Source organism: Myiozetetes cayanensis, unplaced genomic scaffold (genome assembly GCF_022539395.1).
Source record: "Myiozetetes cayanensis isolate MyiCay16 unplaced genomic scaffold, myiCay2020 scf3, whole genome shotgun sequence".
NCBI classification, from domain to species: Eukaryota; Metazoa; Chordata; class Aves; order Passeriformes; family Tyrannidae; genus Myiozetetes; species Myiozetetes cayanensis.
Genome location: NW_026087521.1, coordinates 35,257,781 through 35,276,653, shown reverse-complemented (window position 1 = coordinate 35,276,653; position 18,873 = coordinate 35,257,781). Strand labels below are relative to the sequence as shown.

The window sequence follows — 18,873 nt, the reverse complement described above, 5'->3', positions numbered from 1 at the left end:
CTAGCCAATATTGACAGCAACATTACTACCACGACAAAAAATCTCAGTCTACGTGCATGACAAAGACATGACAGAAAACTAGCAGAAAATGAAACAGAAGTTTGGAGACAAATTTAAAGACTTCAGGTCATCATGCTCAGTTTTGGGTTTGTCTTTTTATTACTGAGTAATGAGTGCAATATGGAGGCAGGGAGGGCAGAGACAGGTACCTGAAACAATGATTTGAAGAAAAGCAAAAAAAGGTTATTAAAAAAAAAAGACAATACAGCGACACTAACCCTGCAAAATACTGAAGTAACCCACAGACAATTTTTAATGTAAAATCAATAGTTTATTGCCATGCTACAATTTATTTCTTTTTTTTCAAATGAAGTTGGCACTGGTAAAGGGGGAAAAAATGTTGTCATAATACATAACACATTTTTTAAAAATGCACATTTGGTAAGCTTTCTCAATAATGGCAGCTTAAAACAAGTGAAATTAATTTTTTAAGATTAATGTGGAATGACATAAAAATACACTCTTTCTGCATAGTATAAGAAATACGGAATGTTTGTAAAAACAAATTCATTTAACAGGGAAAATTACTTGAAATTTTATAAACAATTTGGCAATGGTACTCCCACTGTTTAGACTTTTTCATATAAAAGAAATAAAAATCTAGAAAGCTACCTTTATACAAAGTTGCTATATTTATGCCTTTAAGTAGGAAAAAACATTTTATAATGCAAATTAGGACATACAATAATCTTACAATATGATACAATGTAATGACAAGAAAGGAACATACAACATAAGATTTTGGCCTTTCTAGAAATGTCTATTTCTGCATTTAATAAATGCATTTGTGGCACACTGGTGACTACTGTATTCTTACTACCTACCAGTCAGCTTTCATGCTAGGGCAGTATTCAGCTGTCTGCAGTTTGGCTGAGACACAGAACTGCTTCTGAGGAGACCAAAGGTGATGCTGCAATGAAGCGAGATGTGAGAAAGGCAACGTGCCTGCTGGTCAAGTCCCTGTACTGTGGGACACCATATAACACTCTTTCCTTTCATACCAGAGCATTTCTTATACATTCAGTTAAGTACCAAAGTCTTACAAGTGAGAACATCTGTGTTTGCAATTTGGCAAAATTCCAGGGAAAATACAAAGTTAGTACCAAATATATTTTATATATAAAATGTGGGTGTATGATATACACACATGTTCTAATGCAAAAAACTGCATTATTATGGACTTAAATTCGCTGACATACATTCCTAAATAACATGGCCATTAAAAAACAGGTGTAACCCCAACCTTTCACACACTTTAGAATCACTTCCTCTTTCATACACAACAGTCAAAACAATATATATGCAAGTATGACCAAGAAATCAAAATTCCTGTAATTATCTGAACTCTGACCACAACAAACATGATTTGTTTTTCAGTACATGTAATTAAATATATTTATATTTTTACAGTATTTTTAGACCATTCCTGAAGAACCTGACACCAGGTCTTCAGGTGTAACAGAGCTGTCAGCAGAACTTGATCTTGTAGGAACACATCCAGTGGCCCTTGAAGTCAACATCAGTCATTTGTTCAGCTTCAAAGGACGCTGCATGCGGACCCAATGAGCTCTGGAAGGGTCACCCTGCTAACAAGGAAGATTCCCTGATGACACCAAACCTCCTTCTCAGACTTCCTTTCCTACTGCCAAAGGGAAGGACCAGAGCAAAGCATACATGGACTCTGGGCTCTCGGGGTTGCTTGGCAGGTGGTGTTGGGAATGACCATGAACAGCACAGCCCCAGCACCAGGGATTGGCAAGGTAAGCTTCATGGCACCTTTTGCACTAAGGCTTCTCATGGGAAGTAGAGGAGCTGCTTCCCCCTAACTCATCGCTTGGCAATTCGGTCACCATGGGTCTCAGACACGAGCTCTGGCTGAGACCCCAAGGCATTCAGTACTTTGCAGACACAGAGGAAGACGGTCCCTATTCTGAAGGGCTTCAGCCTATTTTTTTAATCATAATTTTTACATAATCTCCTTTGTATATACACATATTTGCTACATAAAACAGAATTACACCAAAGTAATGGATATAGCAGAAAACGCTGTCACAATATATGTATATTACCACGCTAAATAATTACTAAAACTGCAAGAAAAATTTCAAAAATGCCCTTCATAATATATAAAAATATAGAAATGTCCAACCCTTGTTTCATCCACTTTATCTCTCTTATTCTATCTGTACACCTACATATTTCCAAACAAAATACTGCGTTAATCTGGAGTAAACACTGCGTTAGGGTAATATCCTCCTAAGACATCTGACAGACTTAGTAACATACCTTATAGCACAGTAACACAAGAAATAATGTATGCATGGTCGGAGTTGCAGATGCTAGGCTCTCTTTTTCTTTTTTTTTTTTTCTTCTGATGCACTTTCTTTTCCAAAAGAGGAAATAATTCCTAAAGATTGTGAAAGAACCTCAACTCATGACTTCCTGTCTTTTTCGTATATGCTCTGTAAGAAGGACATCAACAAACTTGACTCCATCTTAACGCAGTTTTTTGTGGTGGAATTTCTTCTGGACCTTTTTTCTTGGAGTGTACATGAATTTAAAATAAACATATAATAAATGAACTTAGGTTTATATTAAGTAAATACTGTCAATATGAATGCCTGAATTGCTACCTCAAGGAGGAGATGGGAAATATCGTATCATTAAATTCCAAAAACACCTACTTCTATTTATCACACTGAAGGACCGAACTCCTTTAGGGGAAATAGAAGAATTTCAGATTTAAGTCCACTACAGTTCCTACTCCGTCAGTTGCATCTTATTTGCATCCATTAAATAAATTAGTACAGTGTGGAAATTGAACTTCACCATTGATCCCACCTTACATGAAGAGAATACTGCTTAGAAATAGAGGTCCAAATCAGATACATCGTTATATGCTCAAAGTAGTAACTGACGTTAATCAGAACTTCCATTTTTACTTCACCAACAATGAATAAAAACAATCTGCTCTCTCCTAACTCTGTCTCATTGAGACGTGGTTAAATATTAAACAAAAGCAAGGACAGCCAGATTTTGAGCCAATACATACTGTTATAAAACTAGCAAAATCAACTGCTGGTCTGTCACATACCAAAGCAGCTCTGACACTCTTTTGGACTTTGTACAGCTTACACATTTCTGTGACCTTTTTTACACCCAAGCTCCAGTCAGAGGTGTAAACACACACACAAATATCCAAACATCTGGGGATGGGGACACACACAACAGGGGGATTTAAGCAATTTATTATATGAAATGTCTCCTCGAACACTTAAGTTTTCTATAAAAGCTCTGCAGACTTTATAAGGAACAGAAATAGTGCTTCAATGCACACCATCACATTCAACCCTTGTCACATGCAAAATGTATTTACTGGAGGAAACAAAAGATTATTTTCCTGATATAACAATGGATTAAATTCTCACTGCCTGTATTTCTAGTACAATCTTTATTATGTAGTTTTGGTCACCATTTCATCTTTTTTACCCACTCAGTTTCCGTGTTTAAAAGATACACTAATGTCTGTCTTTCCCCAATCATTGTAGTTTCTCGGTCTATATACCTGTGGGCCCAAAATAAATATGATCTAAATACTGTGGAGAGATTTCAGATGAAAACTGAATCCTAGATTACAGAAACTAAATCTAACATCACAGCCTTTAAAAGAAAAATTTAAAAAAATATTTTTACCAAGTCTAAAAGGGTAAAGTGCATTGCAACTGCATCTACTTCAAGGGGCAGAAAAAAAGGAATGCTAAAGATGAGTAGTGTGGGTAACAGGGACTACTCTATGTTTGCAGCATACACAAAAAGAGAAAGCATTATCCCACCTGTAAAAAGTAAGAGGTTAAAAAAGTAGTCTTGGAAAGTATGTCATCAGACTTGTTAGTATAATTAAGGCTACAAAAATTGAAATTTCAGTATGTTCTCAATTCTGGGGACCAGAGCTAGGAAAACACTGTGAAACTTGCAACAAGATAAAAAAATTCTCAGACCATTCCTTTTATCTGAAACTACTGAGACTAAACGCATAGGACAGTGCACTGGAACTAAGGAGAGATATGCCTGGTTGTTGAAATTTCAGCAGGTCACTTACAATTTACCTGAAACCTGTTTCTATATTTGGCAGTTAAGAATATTACTTCCCTGCCTCACAGGTGTGTTTTTAAGGTCCAAATAATTTGTCCAAACTGTACAGTTGAGGACCAAATATTTCTAAGCAGCTAGTTAGATCGAAGACGTTTGTCTCAAAACACAGGCTGAAGCGTTAGTTCAGCTCACAAACTTTAGTGAGCTATACACTAAGAGCAAGAATCACACCAGTATTATTAACCCAGGAAGTATTTTGCAATGTATGGTAATTTCTCTTCAGTACAGACCAAGACCGGTCCATAGCATAAGGTGAGGCAATGGCAAAGATGTGTGGGAACACTTACAGAATCACAGAATCAATTAAGTTGGAGAAGACCTCTGAGATCATCTAGTTCAACCTATGACCAAACACCACCTCGTCAACTAGACCATGGCACTCAGTGCCACATTCAGTCTTTCCTTAAACACCTCCAGGGATGGTGACTCCACCACCTCTCTGGGCAGCCCATTCCAATGTCTACTTGTACTTTCTGTGAAGAATTTCGTGCTAATGTTCAATGTAAACCTGCCCTGGTGCAGCTCAAGACTATGTCCTCTTGTCCCATCATTAGTTGCCTTGGAGAAGAGGCTGACCCCCACCTGGCTCCTTTCAAGAGACTGCAGACCTGTAAAATGCCTAGCTTTAGGTAGTCATTACCTTTCTGAGTACCAAGTCAGCAAGCCTATCACAAGAATATGCAGAGGCTGATCACGAAATCATTAATGAGGATTGATTTTTTTTCTTAAATTTCATTTAAGTTCCTCATAATGGTCTCAGTGACTCCCATCTTTTACTTCTGCAAATTATGGTCTTTGTGCATCTGGTATTTCAGTACCATACAGTCTGTAAAAAATAATGAAAGTCAGAGTGAAAAGGTTGCCTGATAACAGCTAATGGTGTGGCAAGACATGTATTTCAGGTGCTACTACTGCTGCCACTACTAAACAAGAGAAGACCAAAGGAAAAAGAGGAACAGAAATACACACCAATTTAAAAGACTGAAAACAACTAGGTTTTTTTTTTATAAAACTTCAATTCAAATATTGCATGAAGACCCTTAATGCTTTTCCGGATCTCCGAATGGCTTTTCGTGCATATTTTTCCTCACAGTTCAGGGGTTATTTTACATCATACCAGTTCACACAAGTGTCAGTTCCTTTGCAATTACAGGCTCAAGAGCAATCTCTTCTACTGCTAGTACCAAGGTGCGCCTGCAATACTGCCAGAATTCTAAGATTATTCAGAGTATTAATAAACTAAACAAAATAAAAACTTCTAAGGGTGCATCTGGCGTATTCAACGAAGAACATTCTACCTGGATGTACCTGTAACACTGAGCAGCCATCGTTGTGACCAAATTCACCAACTGCAAAAGGAAAAGAATTATGCTTGTAGATAATACTACCTTCAGATAATTTACTACATATCTTTCTAAATTAAAGTACACTATCACCTATGGATGCACACTGCTAGAATGTACAACTTTCTATAAAGAACTATCAAGTCCAGTACCCTGCCTCCCGTGTAACCTGTGTTTGATGCTTTAGAGGAAGACAATAACTGCATAATAAACCTTTCCAGTTGTGCAATAATGCATGCTGCTGGAGAGCTGGGATATTTCTGTCAGGCATAAAAAAGTAGAACACTGGACAAAAGACAACTATTTGACCTTCAAGAGTCTTTCTTTGTCAAATGCAGAGAGTAAGACAAACACATATACGACCCTGAACAATAATTAAAGCTATGTACAAAATTTTGACTTTTAAAACAAGACATTATGGAACAAATAAAAAAGAAACATACAAATGCAAAGAAAGGAAAGGACACTGAACTAAGAAATGACAAGAGAGCCTTAATTCATACAGCCCACCTGTGAATTCCTTCACAAAAAAAACCCAAAACGCTAATGGGATTACAATTTTGCCAGATTTCACAGGGAATTTGATATGCGACTTGGAATTCTATTCTAGCGGAAGGAGCTTAAGGCTGGATTTAGATGTGTTTATAGCTCTGATCAACGAGCATCAATGTGACCTCTCAAAAATCACACAAGTTGAGAAAACCGTCAGGAATTAGAGGCCTTCTTGCCCACAGACAAAAAAGGTGTGGTGTTTATATTCCTTGAGATGAACCAATGTATCTTGTGTGAGTCAAACTGAGTGAATTAGCGTATTACATACATTTCATTCTGGAGGAACCACTTCAATGAGAAATGAACATAAGATATGTATATTGAAAGATTAGGTTTACCTGCCAATAATGCACATATCAAGAGGCTTTAAAAAGTGTTATAAATGCCATTAATGAGTATAGGCACCAGACCAGAATATTTATAAATTCAAAACCAGCATGTCACTCAGACTCTAATCAATTAAAGAGGCACTGTGAAAGGTGGTGATGCTGCTATGCAGTAATTACTTCTACTGTAGAATGAAATAGTGTTACCTAGATGAATACTTGCTCTACATTAATTCCCTTTAGTTAGACAAGTACATGAAGTATGCAGAAGAAGTTCTATTAGTCTATAAAAGGCATTAGTGTTAAGAAATGCAAAGTACTCGCATCTTCAATGTTATAAACTTCACAAAAGGTGCAAATGATTCAATGCTTCCCAGGCTCACATAGGCAGGTCAGTACTGTTATGTCTAGTTTTCCTAGAAGTACCATCATCTCGGGGCAGTGCTTTTTGCAAGCTTGACATAGCAGCAGTTCTTTCAATGTCTATCACAGCATACAGCTCTGTGCGCCTGGTTGGCGTCTGCGGAAGTGGAGTGGTGGGGGTTTTTGGAGTCTGAGGGTTGTCAGAGTCACTACCACCTTCCAAGTCAACCTGTATGTAGTTGAGCTGCCTGTGTTCTAAACTTGGACGCCTAATGTCGAAGTTAAAGACTGTTGGCGTACAGTCCCGACGTCGTGTAAATTCTACTTTATGAGCACTTGGTGGTACTGTTACATTCTCTGTATTGACATAATTATGCATTAGATCTAGGTTATTGTGGTAGCCATTCAGAGATGGGGTCTTTGGTCCTAAACTGTCATCTTCATCTCTACTCAGCTTGCGGGCTTCCCAAACAGGAGGCAAGGATGGCAAGTTCTCATAGTTCAACAGCGCAGTTCTCCTCTGAGCAGAGTTGTTAATGTTCTGGGTGTCTGAGGTACTGGTTGATGTCAAGCGACCTCTCCTGACCCCTGAGGCACTAGGGATTGATAACCTATTTATATTTTCATACACCAGTTTATTACCAGATGGTGTTTCTCTACGTTCATCACTGTCATACCCAGTGTCCCATTCAGTGTTGTTTGTGCTGCTGCCGCTAACTTGATCTCTCCCAAGTTGCTCCAGTTTCTCTCTTTCCATTAACTGCCTTTGAACAGGTGTTGGTCCTAAAACAAATTTGACTCCTTCAGGCTCCAGGAGAACCTGAGCATCTCTGTCATCAGTACACATCTGATCTTCTTTCACTTTAGTTATTTCAGTGTTTGAAAGCTTTGATTCCAGTGGCACATGCACACTCGATCGATTTTTTCTTTCTTCTTGTACTCCAGTAGTGTTGACGTAAGTGTGCACCTAAAAGAGGAAGAAAAAAAAGGAGATTCAAATGCTCTTTGTGCCTTTTTTTTCCCCTCCAAATTTCTTTCTTTCTTAGCTCCCCACTTTTCAAATAAAAATACTTGAAAATAAAATCTTGTTATGGTAAGTGCTAAGTGTAAGGTCACCTCTCACATTTTGTTGAACTGTGGTCAGTTTTGGTTTTTTCCCCTGAAATTTTGTTGTTGGTTTTGTTAATGCTACTATAACAAAAGAATAGAATTTATATTTTAGATTAATAATTAGCTTTATTTGATGTTTTATCTCAGTTGTACTCTCATTCTCACTTTTCAGGTTCTATTAGAGCTTTGCTCTGATCAGGGCAAACTTGGGCGGCTCCTTACTTCATTACATCCATTAGCTCATTACTTCACATGGACAGATCAGTGAGAGCTTTACTTTGTTGTCCCTTACCATGACAGTGACCAACAGTTACTTTGCTAAATTTGTCTTTGTAATTTCCACAATGCAAAGGAAACTCACTGCCCATAAAAGAAAAAAAAAAACCCAACCCAAACCAAACCAAACCATAGAGAGACCTAAAAAAAACCCTCAGGCTTTTTTGCCTTGTGTACTATTGCAGCAACAAAAAGAGAGGTTGGGTCTACTGGAAGAACAGTCCTTTCTTTCTTCAAGAGCCAACAGCCTCTTAATAACAGAAACTGAAGTAGAAAAATATATAATTCCATATGAAGAGTGGCACTCAGAATTAAATAGAAGCAGGAGTTGTCACCATATGCCACTAGGAAAGGCAGAAATACACTACTAGGTTATCCCTCCAATTTCCCAAAGTGGATCAACACAAGGCTGAATGGAAAAGACCAGATTCTTTCTCTAAATTTTAATTCTATGTCTGGATACCCAAAAAGCAAAAGTAGTATTTGACAGTAGCAGTCGTGTAACCTTCCAAACCTCTCTGTCAAGCCCTCCTGGCTGAAGTGTTATTTACAGCTCACTTGAATCCTACACTGATACTTTAACTCATTTACTCTTCAGTAACTCCAACAATAACACCTAAACTCTTCTGTGGTGGCTCCTAACAAATCCTTTCCCACAAGACAGTTCACTGCACTCTGCTCTGGTTACCCTCTATAGTTTCCAACACCGCTTCTTGTCACACACAAAAATCTTCCTAAAACACATGACATTATTAAACTTGACTAACATCATCATCAGCAACCTGAATGATGAGAAGGAACACACCCTCTGAGAGTTTTCAGTCTTTCCCAGACTGGTAGGCTTTCCACTGAGAGGGATCTCAGCAGCCTGGAGAACTGACCTCATAGAAACCTCAGCAACAGCAAATGCAAAGGCCAGTGCCTGGTATGGAACACTACCAACAAACAGGCTAGACACCAACTGAATTGAAAAGTAGCCTTGCAGCAAAGCTGGGGGTCTGGGTGGATGGTAACTCAAATGTGAGTCAGCAGCATGAAAAAACAAACTTGCACTGGTTTGTGTTGGCAGTAGCACAGTCAGTAGGTTAAGGAACATGGTTATTACCATCAACTCAGTTCTTGTGAGACGGAATCTGAGCTCCTCAGTACAAGACAGACATTACCATACTGGAGCAAATCCAGTGGAGGGCTGGAGCATGTGACACACAAGGAGAAGCTGAGAGCACCATCTTTGTTCTGCCTTAATGAAAAGGCCAGGGAACCACCTACTAGCTATTTTCAATTACCTAACATATAAAGAAGACAGAGCCAGACTCTTTTCGGAGATATTCAGCAAAAGGCAGTGGACAGTGGACAACAGCTGTAGCAAGAAAAACTCTGATTACATATTAGGGAGAAATGTTTTCACTACAAAGGTGGTGAAACACTGGTACACATGGCTCAGATTCTGTAGAATCCCCTTGTTTGCAGTATTAAAAACATGACCGGGATGAGGCTCTGTGCAGCTGTCTCTAACTTAAAAATTTGATCCAGAGGACTAAAGGTTCCTTCTAACCTAAAATATTCCACGATTTCTATTTGCCAAATATAAGACTTACATATAAAGAAGCTTTTTGACCAGGATCTCTCATTATAACGTACAATTACTTGTGTTTAAATATAATTACTGAAATTTTTGAAAAGAGTATAATGCAAAAATATTCTTTCTATATCTTTATTTGTATATAAATATGAAGCTATCCTACAAAGTATCATTTTAAAGAGGCAAAATATAATAAAAATAATATAATAAACACTTTTCTGAGGTAGTTAAAATATGGTAGAAATACATTACACCTGATACTGAACAACACAAGTGAAAGCCTACAGAAAAATCATTAGAAAATTGAAAGTAATGTGGAACATAAGTTCTAGGAGGGGGAAAAAAATACTCACTTGCTCTTCTGCTACAAGTAAAGGATGTGTTGATTCTTCACCGACAGAGGGGAGGCGTGCACTTCCGACAGAAGGATGTCTGCTGGAAGGATGTGATGAAGCATCTCCAAAAGATGGGTATCTGGGATAGCCATTAGGTAAACTTTGTGCATTGAACCCAGGAGCTGATTCAATTAGAAAACAAGCAAAACCATATTAAAATAGAACATTTTACTGTATATTAGTAAGATGCTTTATACATTAATTTTCAAATTTCAAAAGGGAAATTAAAATATGTAAAACAGTATTAAATATTCACAAGGTTCAATTTTGCTTGGAGGAAGGAAACAGAGAGCAGAGAATAGCATCCCAGTATTTACTGGGAAACATGACTGAAGCAACGACTGAAACCTGGGTGTATTACACACTGCAGTCCTCCCACTAAGCTCCCTATCCAACTTTCTACCATTAACGTGTCTTCCTGACAAACAGAGATTTATTTAACTAAGCTTCCACTTCTCTAAAATTATCAATTACCTGGAATTCCTAGTTTCAAATATCAAGCTATCTGCATGAGATTACCTAAAATCTTCTGGTACTTTTGAAAGCACTCTAGTCTGCCTGTCCACCTACTCTGAGCAAAAGAAAGATTTCAGAGCCACTGTCCATGTGATTTTACCAGTACTTTTTTCCCATAATTAAAAGGTTGGAACATTGCCCAACATTAACATTTCTCAGAAATGCTACAGGTAAAACACGTTGATATTCAACAGGTGTAAGTGTTCTCGTGCAACAACTAAGTTACTAAAACTTATTTCTTAGAGATGAAGAACTTTACTATGGCAGTTCTGCTTCCAAGACTCAGGGTTCTCAAAAGAGAATCCTCAGCAAGGACCTCAAGAGAATGCATTACTGGTAGTTAGTCTCAGCTTTAAATTAGTTTTCTTTTTAATCAAATGCTATTTTCAGCTAAGTAGCACGTTATATTCAGGTATGTCATCTGACAGTAGAACCATACTTACTGGTAGGTGTTCGAGGGGTTCTTGGAACTTCCAATTCAGTTTGATGATTATTCCTTTCTACTACTGGTTCTTCTACTACATTTATGCTATTATTCTGCATTATCTCTTGTAACATGTTAAATAGCTCTTCTGCCCGGGCACATTTAAAGGCAAAGATTCCTACAAATACACACACACACACACAAATTAAAAATCCTTTAACTAAGAAACATGCCTTACAATATATGTAACTTTCAAGAAATAGAACTGGAATCCACATAATGAATACCTGTTAATGAAGCAAAAACGTTATGAAATTTTTACTGTACCAAAACACACAAAGTTACTGTGAGAACCTTTAAAGTGGTTATCTCATAGAAGAGTAAGAATCCCATGCACCAAAAGTTAAATTAGAACAGAAAACTGATTCAGTTAAGAGCAAAACTAGGCTTTGAGTGCTAAATGAGGGGGGGGAAAACCCTACAAGATTCTTTCTTTTAAACTCATAAAAAGGATACCTACTAAATAAATACAATTTTAAAAAATCTTTAAATGTAACTACAGTGATGCTACAAGGTCATATTTCCTAAACTGGATTTCTATTACATAACCATAAAAAGAAGATACCTGCACAACAAAAAAAAGGATTTAAACACTGGGTAGAAGCTTAGTTTCTTAAAGAGGATTAAAATGAAAAGCTAGTAAGACAAACTGTGTGAAACAGACAGTAACAAACTAATTGCTTTAGGCTAATAGACACAGAACACAAAGTTAGCAGCAATACCGTGTATTTTGTGTGTGTATTGTGCCACTTTGCCTTTGAACAGCAGGGAGCGTCCCAACTTACCCTCACCAGCAAAGTCGCAGCTTTGGATTATTCTTCCATTGAAAGCATGAAGTTAAAGTTGACATGCTTGTTAAACGTGGGTGCAGGTGCTCATTTTTCAAAGTGAGTATTACAATCATAAAACACTCTTTACTAAAAACTACCTACCTATATAGCTTCTCCTACTGTAAGTGCAGTTACGTGTATATGCTGGCAATTACTATCATCATGTATTTATTTAGGGACGCAGAACTGTGACAGATCAGAACTACCAGAAATGCTCCACGTGGCAGAGGTTCACAAAAACCCACCTGGGAATACCAAGTGGGCTAGGAGGAATGACGCTCAATGATTAATACTGAGCTGGTGCACTGAATAAGCTTCATGCTTGCAACACTGCAGCTACAGAGCTTCTACTACTATAATTCCCTGACCCATGATCCAGCTCAAGTACAATAGTCTATGTTTAATATTTTGTGTATTTCTGAAAATTCACACTCGATACTTAAATCTTAACGGACAAAAAATAGAATTTAAAAAAATCTAGGTTCACAAGCTTGTAAAGCTCCCAGCATGTTTCCAAGAAATTCAGCTGCTTTTAAATATATTCACATTAAGTACCCTGTGATCTGTCACACAACATGGTGACACACCAGCTTCTCCAAGTTTTCTATCCTGAATTATCTATTAGCTGTGCTCCTAAAACATGTCTTCAAGTTTTTTAACACCTAGCACAAACTCAATGTTTCACCATCAGTGCACTCTGACAACTTTTCAATAGATACAGTTTGAGATTAAAGGGAAAACTCAAACAAGAATACTGGCTAATGCAAGAAGTTGCTGGGCAGTATTCAGTGAATTCTCATATGAAAAACTCAGTCAATACACGAAGTGAAGATGAGGTTTTGCAACTGTGCCCACAAAACCCAGTGTAGGTCTCTGGAACAATGCTCCATTGCAAAAGGGCAGCAAAGAACATTTTCTGCCAGATTTCTTTTTTCTCAATATTCACAGTATTTTAATATTACATAAGAAAGTCAAGAAACAAAAGAGGGAGGAAAGGGTTGCTGCTTACACAACCTGCTTAATCTTCTCTGTTAAAAAAAAAAAAAGAATAAAGTAATTGGGAGGAAAGCAGAGAAGTCAATTAGACTTGGTGGAAAATTCTGCACACTTGCTAATAGACTGTGGAAAAGAACCTTCAAATTAGTATTTTCAATTAAATATTATTAGTATCTTTTTTCAATGTTTAAAAGAAGCAATAAATTAAACCTGCAAAATCAATTACAGTGATTATCTTCAAAACAAAGTTTATTACCTTCTGAAAATTTATTTTAGTATTGTGACATTTGAAAACGTCTCCATTTCTCATTAGGAGATGAACTGAGAATGTCTTCTAAAACACTTACAAAAAAGAATTTGTCTGCCTTTACCTCTGCTCAGGCAATGCAGGTTTATTTATGATCAAGTTCTTTCATCTTCCTGATTTTTTTACATTGAAATTAAAAACCAAAAATTGTAGTTTCTAAATATTGTTGTTGATAAAAACCACTAGTAAATGTTAAAAATTTGTAAAAAATTGCAACTTAATTTTACAACATATGAATACATAAAAATTCCAGCTACACACAGCCACTTCACAGTAGAAAGGTACAAAATGAGGCCAAGACCTCAACTGAAACATCCTCCCCAGGGACTGCTGCAGTGAAGAGAGAAGCCTAAATCTTCTCAGAGGCAGCCAACCTTGGCCAAGGCAGGCATGGTCTGGGAACTGGAAAGGTAACTTTCTTCCAGTGAAAGCCACACAGAAAATAACTGAGCATAGGTGAAGTATGCACAGGTCATGCCAAAACATGTAAAAATTTGAGAATTATGTCATTGATATAAATGAAAGTGGTATTTGCTTTAGGAAGAGGATGAAACACAAGCATGTTACTGAAGAAAATAATAAGGTGGGGACATCCAGTTCATATCAGTCTTTTAAAATCTAAAAACAGAGAATTCTTTGAATTCTGAAGAGATTCCTCCACAGTTCCAGATTCCACTGCCTCCCCCTTAAAGTCAAGTCAACCTCTGAGGCAGGAGAATTTCCCTGTCAAAACCACCTCTTAAGCTGACCAAAAGTATTCACACATAGAAGCTTCAAGTCCTCCAGACCTACAGTGCCAAAAACTATGTGCAATTCAAAAACTCATTCCTCATAATGTGATTTTTTTCCAGAAACCACATTCACATATAGAACTATAGCCTTTACAACCCTTGCCAAAGGACTGGTAAATATCTTCCAACATCAAATAAATTTCCAAAATCTTTATATACAAAATTTCCACATACCTTGTCCAGTTTGACACCTTCGACCACTTTCAAAAGAGAAAAGATTTGAGTCATAGCCATAGCGACGGAGACAGAGGTAGTGCCATTTTACAGAGTCCCTTTTACGGGTGTACAAAATCAATTCTGTATCTGTAAGTTCCATTATGCCAGAACCCAGTTCATTACCATCATCATCCACATTAATAACCTATAAAAAAGATATTAAAAAGTATTAGGTAAGTAGTCTTTTGAGAAACGATACCATTTCTAATAATCTAGATCCTTGAAGTAAAAGTTTTTATTAAAAACAAACAAACAAAGAACACTTCACCAAACTAGTTCCTTTGCTCCCCCAACCCAGAATTAAAAAAATTAAAATAATACTTATTTAAAAGCAGTACAAATGAGACTGTCTAACATTACTGTAAATCCTGATGAGAAATTTAAAGTGGAAGAGATTAATAAGTCAAATACTTTTTTTTAAACTGGCTTTATGTACATATTCTAGTATTTCCACATGCATGAGGCATTCCTCAGATAATGAAATCTCTTAGAGCCCCATTTCTAGAAAAAAAGGTATTTGCTTTGTCATATAACCCCACTTACAGTTGGGAAAAGGAATGAAAAAGGGTAAAGTGGCTCCAAGATAAAGCTGCCTTACATACATGTATAGCCTTGCACTGTGCTGACTCACCCAACAATTTTAGATATTTTGCTGCCTTTTTAAAGTCAACAAAAAGCCTCAAATACCCTATAGGTATCTTGTGTGAAAACATGAGTATAAAGCTTCAACTCTTATTCCTTTCTGCTTTTAAACCATTTTGAGGTCATCTGGATCCTTTACAGAATTTGGACAATATATATTTTCCCCTGCATGTATTTTATCTCACAGTGCTGCTTTTAGTGGGATTCTTTGTTATTCACTAAAAAAGCTACCAAAAATTTTCCCTATGGAATTAATGTTACTCCTTAAAGAGACATTTTCAACTTGAAATCTAGTCAATTGAAAAGAATTAGGAGTAGTTTCATCTGCCACTGAGGCTTATGCCAATTTTCTTCATTTTGCAAATTGCATTCTTTCATCTTCTCCCTCCTGCTGCTAAATCAGCAATCCAAACAATAGAGAAATTCTACAAGGAGAAAATTAGGAACTAGTTACACAAAGTGATGTCAAATGCATAAAGAGCAAGAAAACAGAGAAATATTTTATCCTTCAGCTTTCTTTACTGACAATATTAAACATTTCCCTAAGGCAACACATGAATCGTTTTTCACTATGGAAGCATTACATTCCTTTGTCAACTCACTGAGAGTTTGGAGCACAGAAGCAAATCTGACTTGTGTGACTATACAAAGGTATGTTTACTTAAAGTCACTGACTTCAGCAGCTTCATGTTTAGCATGTGAAGCATACGAACAAGTGTTCACAAGCTTATAAATTCCAGAGATATATGGGACAAAAGCACATTTAGAAATAAATTTCTTCCAAGTAAAGGGCAAAAGTTCTCAAAATGCTACAATGAGGAGTGACCTTCAAGTAAAATCAGCAGTCCTAAAATTTTCTATTGCTGACTCTGCATTCAGGTTCACAATTACACTTCTCTAATAGCTCTTCCCTTATGCTTACAACTACTTTCCTAACTTCTGTACCCTTCCAGAGACAACAACACTTACTTGGCCCCTACCAACTGAAATGGAGATGGATCAAAGCACAGGGCTTCTTCTCCCTCCTAAAGATCAAAACTGTCCTAAAAAGCCTACCCTATCTAGGGAATTCCTGTCACTACTAGTAAGAGAGGATCCCTCAAAGGGGCAGGAGAAACCTGCCAACCACAGACACCTGCAAACTCTGCAATGTTTCAATTAGTCAGAAATCTGCACTCTATTTTAATTTAATTTTTTTCAATCCCAGACCTACTCTGCAAGAAAGCAACAAAATAATTCACAGCATACCACATAAGTTGCATACCTTAAACTTGTTTCGGTGGTTATCTGGGACAGTTTCTTTATCTGGACAGCTACAACAGCTACCCATGACTTCTTTAGAAGACCATCTGATCTCTAAAGGGAAAAAAAAAAACAACCAACAAAATGATCATTTAGTAGAAGTAAAAATAGAGTAGCATCAACAAAACAACCCAGTGCAAATTACTCTCTGAAATTACAATTCTTCCCGATGAATTTTGCAACCATAAGTAACAAGAAATCAACATAGATACTACAAGTATAGTAGTTAAGTTAGATTTGGCATTAAGGAGTGGCAACACTGAGCTGTTAAAGTCCTACCAATAACTCAACCTGAGGTTACTACCAAACAGACACATCTGATCTGTCACCTTAATTCCCATGGTAGCAGCTTGGGGGAAAACAAAAACCAATAACTTATGGAGTATGATTTTCATCTCCTAAACTGGGGCCTAAATGAGCACTCCCTGGCTCAGGCTGCTGAGCACAGCCCTAGAGCCGCCCCTAAAAGCCCTGGGTTGTAGGAGGTTACCAGGCACAGGCAACACAAAGAGCCCACATGGCAATCCTGAAAGGTTGCCTTGGCTTTGGCAGCTCCGGGGCTGCTTTGCAAGAGAGGGTGGAGGCATTCCAGGCCTGGAGGCAGCCCTGTGCTGGCAGCCATGCAGTGAAGTTCTGTGCTTCCACTTTTGAATATTTCCCATATAGCAATGTACATCAAATTATGTAATCAAAGTCAAAGGAAGGAAAAAAACCTCACATTCAACATAAACATTTTAAAACTTGGGGGATGGGGGGAAAATTCTATTAAGTACCATTTGAATTAAATTGTTACCCATTTGCTATAAAATAGTAAAATACTCAACTAACACAGAACAGCATGGCTAAATTAATGAAACCAAAAATAAATATTTGATTTTTTTTATATTTTCATTTAAAGATTTTTCTATATATGGCAAAACTTTCATAAAACAGTTTGATAAAATGTTCACAAAACCAAGTCTCACAACTTGCTGCTTCTCCCTCTATCACCACGCAGGGAGTGGTAAGCCTTGTATTTCTTAAATACGAGGAAGTCAGACAGAAGAAAACTTAACCCATTTACATCATATTTATATTGGATAAGAACTAAAATTTCCACTACATAAATGAAAAATGGGGCAAAATCCTGGAGGAGAGCTATTAAGTCAACAAGAGATATGACATTAGGAATCAAGAAGAAAGAAGGGGTTGATAACTCTTCCTGACTGAACAGGGAAAAAAATCTGATGTCACCTTAAGAAAACTCTGACTTGTTTTCTAGATGGGCATTTGTATTAGCATGCAACAGTAGTATCCACAAAGCATTTTAGTCTGCTGAAAAATAAGGTGCAAGGAATGCAATGAAGAGCATCTAACTCTTCCCCTCTTCTTGATCAGAAAGGCCACTCACATGAGATACTTCTACCTTGGAGACTGTATAAACCTGTATAAATCTGCCACCAACCCCTTGCAGAGGTGAAGCAAGAATTTAACAGAAAGTGTAACAACATGGCTTGGATTAATCCAGTCAGAAAGAGGCAGAATACTCAAAATCATGGATTCTTTAATGTCATTTCTCATCATAACACAAAAATATGCGTTAATTTGACAGAACTTTTTTTTCAAATCAAGGGAAAGACCTCTGAGATCAATCATGGAGTCCAACCTATAACCTAACACTACCTTGTCAACTAGACCATGGCACTAAGTGCCACATCCAGTCTTTTCTTGAACCCCTCCAGGGATGGTGACTCCACCACCTCTCTGGGTAGCCCATTCCAATGCCCAATCACCTTTTCTGTGAAGAACTTCTTCCTAATGTCCAATGTAAACCTCCCCTGGTGCAGCTTAAGCCCGTGCCCTCTTGTCCTACTGCTGGTTGCCTGGGAGAAGAGATTGATCCTCACCTGGCTACAACCTCCTTTCAGGTAGTTGTAGAGAGTGATGAGGTCACCCCTGAGCCTCCTCTTCTCCAGGCTAAACAACCTCAGCTCCCTCAGCTGCTCCTCACAGGACTTGTGCTCCAGACCCTTCACCAGCCTGGTTGCCCTTCTTTGGACTCGCTCGAGCACACCAACATCATTTCATGTAGTGAGGGGCCCAGAACCGGACACAGCGCTCAAGGTGTGGCCTCACCAGTGCCGAGTACAGGGGAACAATCACTGCTCTGGTCCTGCTGGACACACTATTCCTGATACAGGTCAGGATGCCATTCACCTTCTTAGCCACCTGGGCACACTGCTGGCTCTTGTTCAGACAGCTGTCAATCAGAACCACCAGGTCCCTTTCTGCCTGGCCCCTGTCCAGCCACTTTGTCCCCAGCCTGTAGTGCTCCATGAGGTTGTTGTAGCCAAAGTGTAGGATGCAGCACTTGGCCTTGTTGAACCTTATACGGTTGGATTTGACCCATCTATCCAGCCTGTCCAGGTCCCTCTGCAGAGCCCTCCCACCCTCCAGCAGATTGACACCCCCAGCTTGGTGTCATCTGCAAATTTGCTGATGGTGGACTCAGTTCCCTCATCCAAATCATCAGTAAAGATAATAAACAGGACTGGGCCCAGTGGGGAGAAGTTCTGAATGTTATCAGTCTAATCTATCAGTTCCAGACCACTTTTAATAATCTTCACACATACATCCATTGTTATTTTAAC

General features: G+C 37.9%; 1 protein-coding gene across 3 annotated transcripts in view; it reads right to left on the bottom strand.

Annotated features, from left to right (window-relative positions):
- Positions 1–309: 309 nt before the first annotated feature.
- FRS2 (fibroblast growth factor receptor substrate 2) overlaps positions 310–18,873 on the bottom strand; it is a 52,617-nt gene continuing 34,053 nt past the window's right edge. For 2 of the 3 annotated variants that reach the window (XM_050324708.1, XM_050324709.1), the window contains exons 3-7: positions 16,206–16,297; positions 14,258–14,444; positions 11,119–11,277; positions 10,118–10,281; positions 310–7,763 (exon numbers count right to left, since the gene is read on the bottom strand). In XM_050324708.1, coding sequence (XP_050180665.1) covers positions 6,813–7,763; positions 10,118–10,281; positions 11,119–11,277; positions 14,258–14,444; positions 16,206–16,271 — 1,527 coding nt within the window. In that variant the 5' untranslated portion in view covers positions 16,272–16,297 and the 3' untranslated portion in view covers positions 310–6,812. Of the gene's footprint in view, positions 7,764–10,117; positions 10,282–11,118; positions 11,278–11,944; positions 11,977–14,257; positions 14,445–16,205; positions 16,298–18,873 lie in introns of those variants that run through there. The other variant, XM_050324710.1, reaches the window with a different exon arrangement.